Source organism: Enoplosus armatus, chromosome 4, assembly GCF_043641665.1.
Source record: "Enoplosus armatus isolate fEnoArm2 chromosome 4, fEnoArm2.hap1, whole genome shotgun sequence".
NCBI classification, from domain to species: domain Eukaryota; kingdom Metazoa; phylum Chordata; class Actinopteri; order Centrarchiformes; family Enoplosidae; genus Enoplosus; species Enoplosus armatus.
In genome coordinates, this window is record NC_092183.1 from 957,501 (window position 1) to 965,000 (window position 7,500).

General features: G+C 41.9%; 1 protein-coding gene across 1 annotated transcript in view; it reads right to left on the reverse strand.

The window, feature by feature from the left end:
• The window catches only part of adam9a (ADAM metallopeptidase domain 9a), a 33,064-nt gene that overhangs the window by 15,421 nt on the left and 10,143 nt on the right, over positions 1-7,500 (reverse strand). Inside the window, exons 3-5 of the mRNA XM_070903746.1 lie at positions 6,310-6,410; positions 2,975-3,033; positions 1,961-2,039 (exon numbers count right to left, since the gene is read on the reverse strand). Coding sequence (XP_070759847.1) covers positions 1,961-2,039; positions 2,975-3,033; positions 6,310-6,410 — 239 coding nt within the window. The remainder of the gene's footprint in view (positions 1-1,960; positions 2,040-2,974; positions 3,034-6,309; positions 6,411-7,500) is intronic.

Genomic DNA, 7,500 nt, shown 5'->3' on the forward strand with positions numbered 1-7,500 from the left:
CACAGACACATCAGGAGTTTTCAAACTTTAGGAAAAAAGAGGTGAACAAGAAGATTGAAATGTGAGATATTCAATGAATAAATGACACTGTAACACACACCAGTCTCAGTGTAAATAGTTATTAAAATAAGTGATACTACATATAGAGAAGTACCAGTAACACAGGGAAGACCACTTGGCCCTTCATTTTAATTTGGAGCAAAGTGGGTTTATTTATTAATATTATTTTATGTTATGTATTCGTATAAATACTCATTTGCTTTCATTACCGTCAGCTTGTGATGAAGTTCAGTTTTTATTTGTTCCTGGTTTCTTTTCTTTTCTTTTGTTGACATAATGTGTGTATATTGTTTGTTTTTATCTAACCACCTTAATGAATGAGCGTCAGATTGTTTACATCCCCGTCAGAGAGAAAACAAATAGGAAGCAAGCAGATACATGGTGCTGTACACATGTCCTGTTATCTACCTTCATCAGACAGACCGAGTCTACAGGTGATCAGTCAGGTGTAGTGGTGTACGCAGGTCCATCATGGCCCATATTAAAACTGCTTTGTTAAATGTAAAGTCACTCTACAACAAGTCATTCATCAGTAATAACTCTATTAGCTCAGATAACATTTAGTGCAGAGCCTCCACACAAGCAACATCAGTGCCCCAGAGAGGACAAACTCAGATAAAACAACACATTACAAGCACAAGTCAAATCAAGTAGACTGAGTATGTGAGTAAATGTACTTAGTCACTTGTTACATCAGTTGTCAGATTTTATATTGTGTCTAGATGAACATGTTCCATTATTTCTCTCTGTTGTCACCAAACTCCATTAAAAAGTCAGTAAAAAGTCCAATTAAGACCATTTACAGCTCCTGACGGAGACATTGTGAGGTGGGGGGAAGAAGAGGAAACATTAGCTGAGCAATTTCCTAGAACTCCATCATCATTTGGAACAATTTCACCTCCCAGCAGTTGTGGAGCTCTGAGGCTTTAAAAATCACAAATCACTTATTTCCCTCAAAGTGTTTTACAATCTGAGCAGCACACGAGATCTCAGTCCTGAGATGCTTAGTGTTGGGTGGACTGTGATGAAATGTGGTTCAGACTTTCATGGTCCCCTCAGGATGAACTGTAATAACTCTGGTGATCCTCTGACTCTTCATCAGCGCCATCATCAGGTCAACATGTTCATGTGTCCAACACTTTGGTTTATGACCAAATACCTGCAGAACTGATGACGTTCTTCAGCCTCAGCTGGACTCTGTGTTTACTGCTAACTAGCTAATGTTAGCATGCTAACACACTAAGCTAAGATGGTGAACATAGTGAACATTATAGCTGCTAAACATCAGCATGTTAGCATTGTCACTGTGAGCATGTTAGCATGCTGGTGTCACAGAGCTGCTGGCATGACTGCAGACTCGCAGCCTGTTGTATTTCCATGTCAGGCCAATGAAGTCATCTGGATTTCAATGTGAGAGTCCAGAGGCTGTCAATCATTAATGTTCATCAAATATCAGAAATCAAACACTGCAGACGGAGAGAGGGAGGAGAGAACCTCGAGGTAACGAGAGCAGCAGGTCAGCAGACAGGAAGTATCAATGCACACACACACACACACACACACACACACACTCCCATCATGCCTCTCTTGCTCCAGTGGAGCTTCACAGAGCAGTCGCAGCAGCTGCTTCAGAAACAACATGTAGATGTGAGGTTTCCTGATGTTCATCAAGTCGCAGCTGGAATAATGTTTCGTTTGTTCTTGATTGATTCTTGTTTCTTCCTGTTTGACGTCACTGACTCATCCTCATCCCATGAACTGTTGTAGTTTATTTTCTGAAGCTCTGATTGGTCACATCAAAGGTCTGTCACTTCCTGGCTGCTCAGATCTGCTTTATGATTGGCTCCTTGGAGAAATAGCAGGTATCAGGTGTGTGTGTGTGTGTGTGTGTGTGTGTTACCTGTACAGGCGGTCTGGATGTGATCAGTGATCCGTTCTGACTGTAGGAGAACACAGTGAAGTCTACAGGAAGCAGCAGTCTGAAAACAACAACGACAACATGTGTATTGAACGCTGTGCTGGATCTGAGAGGGTTAATAACCAGGCTTCTGTGGGTGTTCTGGGAGTTTAAGACATAAGAACTATGTAATCTCAAAGTCCCGGCATTTTCATTTGTGTTTCATTCATGTTGTATATGTTGACGTATCTGTTATTATAAGTACAACAGCAACACAGAGTTAAACTGTAGAAAACAAGACTTTGACTGCTCTTAAAAGCAGTTGCTGTTCCTGCAGACTCGTCCTTCAGCAGACTGTTATCACGCTGAAGTCTATCAGAGTTTGTTCTCAGCAGAGATACTGAGGGAGAGGAGGCTGGATATCAGTCATGTTGATGTAAACAGTCAGAGAGCAGATAGAAGAATATCAGCACTCTGTCTTCTTCTCTCAACACAGTTCACATCGAAACCTTCACAGGAAACTTTGATTTTTTACTAAAATGGCGAATTTCATTTACAAAATTTAAATATAATTAAAGGAAATAAAAACAAACTCTGTGTAAATCAATCAGTGTTTCAGCTTCGTGTTCTGCTTTTGACATCATCAAATGATTGGCCAATCAGCAGTCTGTTATGATGTCATCAGACTGGATAATAATGTGTCATCACTAAGATTAAAGCAAAAGAACATACAACATGTTCAGTAACAGTGAAGTCACATGGACCTGCGGCAGTTTACAGATCAGCAGTCAGGCTGGTTCAAGTGTGACGAAGAGTACAACAGACAGCTGCTCTGATCCTGAGTCCTCACTGACACCAGCAGAGACCACGTGAGACCACGTGAGACCAGGTGAGACCACATGAGACCACGTGAGACCACGTGAGACCAGGTGAGACCACGTGTCTTGTTGTTGAAAGGTGTACAAATAAACAACAGAACACTGACACACAGTCAGACACAGTATCATCTCAACTTACTCATTTCTCTCCAGATGAACAACATGATCGCTTCCATCCACACGGAGGACATAAGAGACCTGGAGGGACGGGGGGGGGGGCTTGTTAGTCACATCCACAAACATGTTGATAATAAATTTGACTCAGCATCTGTTTGAACAGACCACCACATTACAAACACACAGGAATGAAAAGATAGAAAAGTCTTTGCATATTTAGTTTATTCTAAAAAGCATTTTAATGAATGGACTTTGTGAAAACTTCAATGAACAGCCTGCTGATGACATCAGCAGTCCAACAGACGCAGTGTGATGATGTCAAAGTGCTTCACTGGAACTTATACATCATTTAATAATAATCCAAAACATGAATGACTCTGAGAGGCAGCATCTGGTTTCCCACATGTACTCTGATATGATCCCGCCCACAGATGATCGACAGCAGCTGTCAGAGAGGTGATTGGTCAGGCGTGTGACAGGTGTGTGATACAGGTCAGGGTTTGTTCTCCAGGTGTGAGCAGGAAGCTTCAGAGAAACCGAAAGAGTCCAAAAAACTAAACTCCAAGGTCACCTGAGCCTCTGACTCACCTGGCAGACATATGCCCTGTGTGTGTGTGTGTGTGTGTGTGTGTGGGCTGCAGCTACCAGCAGGTATGTGATTACTGCGGGGGCGAACACACACAGACAGGTGGTGTGTGTGTGTGTGTGTGTTTGAGGTGAATCAGGACAGGAAGTCAGCGGTGAACTACATCACCCAGCTGCCAACAGCAGCTCCTCCGTCCTCTAACCCAGCGGGGGTCAAAGGTCAACAGAGGACCAGACACACCTGCTCTGCCAAAATCGACTTCTCTCATTAAAACAAGACATGATTTTCATCATAACGACACACCTGACAGAGGCAGTTCCTCAATGTGTTTAGCCTAGCTTAGCACAAAGACTACCGTTAGCCTAGCTCCATCAAAAGTCTGTCTGATTTATACGTCTTATTTACACGCTAATACTTAGCTTTAGCATGCTTTACAAACATTAGCTTGATATTGCGCTTTGGCTAAACATTAGCATATCAACACAATGCTAATGTTAGCGTTCAGCCAACAAGTCCAGCTTAGTCTGATCAAAGCTGAGTCCAATCTGTCAGTCTGAGTCTGAGATGTCCTAAAGAGGCCACCGTACAGGAAGTGACACTCAGGTGTGTGTTGTAGCTGCATTATTATTAATATTTTCTAAATGACCACAATGACTAAAAAGACGAGACTCTAATCTCACAATATTTATGTTCATATTCATGCTAACTTTAATAGCAGCTGCTGCAGAGTTGAGGCCGGCAGGCAGATCAGTGGGTGGTGAGATGTTACAGATGCCGACGCACCGACATCATGAAGTGTTGAGTTATTGTGGTGGAGAGTTTCCTCCTGAGGAAAATCATGTAAATCATAATGTATAAGGTTTATTATTATTACATCTGAAGTTGTTTATTACACTACAATGAAATTATTAGAAAAAATATGGAGAAATGTTTATTAATGTATTTGTCAACAACTACAACTGTGAAACATCCAAACAAGATAATGAATGACTGAGAATATAACAGTTATAATGAAGTTTAAAGCAGTTTACACACTTGAACTGTTTAAAAGTGTGTGTATAAAGAGTTAATAAATGTTTTATAACATACTGTGTATATCTCATTAAATATGATTGTAACTATATTATAATGTTATCAATCACTCATCAACAGTTTTTACACCAGTTACTGATTCTTCAGAGGTTCCAGTTGTTGATAAAAAACATTATTAAAGACGTAACTTTATTAACTGTTAATAAAGACTAAATAAGGCGGTTAAAGTGCTGCAGATAGAACATGAAGTGTCTGTGGACAAAAACACATCAGAAGGAGAAGGAGAGGAGAACATGGCTGCAGGCTGAAACACACACACACACACACGCACACACACACACACACACGCACACACACACACACGCACGCACACACACACACGCACACACACACACGCACGCACGCACGCACGCACGCACGCACGCACGCACGCACGCACACACACACACACACACACACACACACACACACACACCCTAATAGCATACTTTCACATGTCGTCACTCGCTCCGAGCATGCTCACATTTCACCAGATTGTGTGAATCTGTATGAATGTGTGTGTGTGTGTGTGTGTGTGTGTGTTTGTGTGTGTGTGTGTGTGTGTGTGTGTTGAACATGATCCAGCATGCAGGGCGGGATAGAGGATGACAGCAGAGGAAACACACACACACACACACACACACACACACACACACACACACACACAGCAGATTAAATCCTCCTCTAACAACACGTCTCTGCTCTGTGTGTGTGTGTGTGTGTGTGTGTGTGTGTGTGTGTGTGTTTTAAGGTGGTCCAGCAACATGAACTGTGCTCACACTGAGCTGTTGAGTAGAGGATCTTCAGGTCCACCTTAGCTGAGTCATCTACTCTGCGTGTGTGGAACCTTCCTCCACTGCTGCTGTTCTACTGGGGAAACTTTCAGCTGCGCATCCAGCTCACCTGCAGCCTAATGCATCCTGTTACTCCGGGCCATTTATCAGAAAGATGTATATATCTAGTTTGACTCATCCAAAGTTTTGACTTCTATTAATTTATGCACTCCACACGGTTGGAATGACGATGAAATAATCTTGGGCATAAAATAGCGAATAGCTTTTCATTCATCTGCAGCTGAAGAACACAATATGTTTTCTATAAAACTATAAGATAAGTCTCTGGACATTCCTCCCTGTGATCATGGACGCCGATCCACTGACATAAAGGGACGAAAATATCCAAATGTCTTTCCTCAACAATAGCAACTAATCTCTGATTCAGCTCATGGAGGACTTTTAATGTGAAGAAATGGTAACAGGAAATGATCTGTTGGCATTAGCAGCCAACGCGACAGCATTAACAGCACCGATATGTTTGTGATGCTGATATCTGTTAGACGAACAGGAAACACAAAACAAAAAGAATAAACAGATAATAATAAATAATAGTATACGTCTGTCTCCCTCTTCATCATCTCTTTACATCTTCATCAGTACGTCAACAGCTTTTCTAAAATATATTAAGACCTCTCAAGTGTTGAGTTGTGTGTCTGAAGTGGATTTAACAGTTTGTGATGTACAAACTGTTCTGGTTGAACAGATAATGAGGCTGGAGTGAGGTCACACAGACAGGAAGTGGACCTGACTGGTCAGCTGATCCTGAGTTTGTGTTTCCTAACGGTCAGAGGTCACACAGCGAAGACCACGAACCAGAGCAACAAAAGGAAAACAACAGACTTTACAGTAGTAAAACCTCACTACCTGATTGGGGGGTCTTCCATCCACGTCCCGCCTCAGCCTGCCTCCTATTGGTCGAGGGACAGTCAGCTGATAGGAGGAGAGGTGTTCTGTCTGCTGAGAGTCTGCAGGAGGAAACAGTCGGTCAGTCAACACAGGAACATGGAAACTAAGCTGACTGAGCACAAAACCAAAGGCAGTAAAAAGTATTATTATGAGATGTAGTCGAGTACAAGTGTACAGTAGCATAAAATGGAAAAACTTAAGTAAAGTACAAGTACCTCAAAATTGTACTTGACTAAATTGTAAATGATGTACTTAAAAATGACATATCCAGAGGAAGACTGTCACCTCTGTTGTTTGCTCTTTTCTTAGATAAGGTCACCCCTCCACCAATCAGAGGCTCACTCAGAGGTAACCATGACAACAAGACTGACGCTTCATGCTGCATTCAACTAACTGATGGTTAGCTGGAAGACACGTGTTAGTCTGTGGTTCAGAATCACTGAATCATTTCAGAGTCACACACACACACACACACACACACACACACACACACACACACTGCAGGCACGTTTGCAGCTGCCTTCAGGCTGAAAACAGCACTAAAGTAAAAGTACAACAAAACACACAAGTGTCTTGTTTCAGGTCCAGGTGAGAAGATGAAATCTGAGTCCAGAGTTTGATCAACAGATCCACCTGTTTGAAGGTTTATCAGACAGCAAAACGCAGCAGAGAGGTTTATAACAGCCAGGACAGGATTTTACAGAGATGATGATCATGATCATAAATCTGCACATCTGTACATATTTATATTTTCCGTGTATATATTTATATTGTATATTGTTTTTTAAGAAATCTTCTGGTTTTTCATTGACACAGTGCTGTCTGCTGTGTGTTTCTACACCTTTCTGTCTTTGCTGCTGTGACGTGTAAATTTCCTGCTGTGGGATTAATAAAGTCTAAAGTCTAAGTCTAAGTCTAAGCCTCCGTCACCAGGTGACCTGCAGCATCTCGACTTTCATCGTCTTCATCAGACAGATTCTTCTTTCTTAAAGTTAAATAACGAGCTTTTGCTTCTTATTTTGAGTTGTGTGTTTTGGATGCTTTGGGAGCTGACCAGCCCCCCAGGAGCAGAGCTGGGCTGTGAGGGGATTTTGGCACTCTGTGTTTCTGTGTTGCAACTTCTTCCTTCCATCACAAATATGTGAAAAC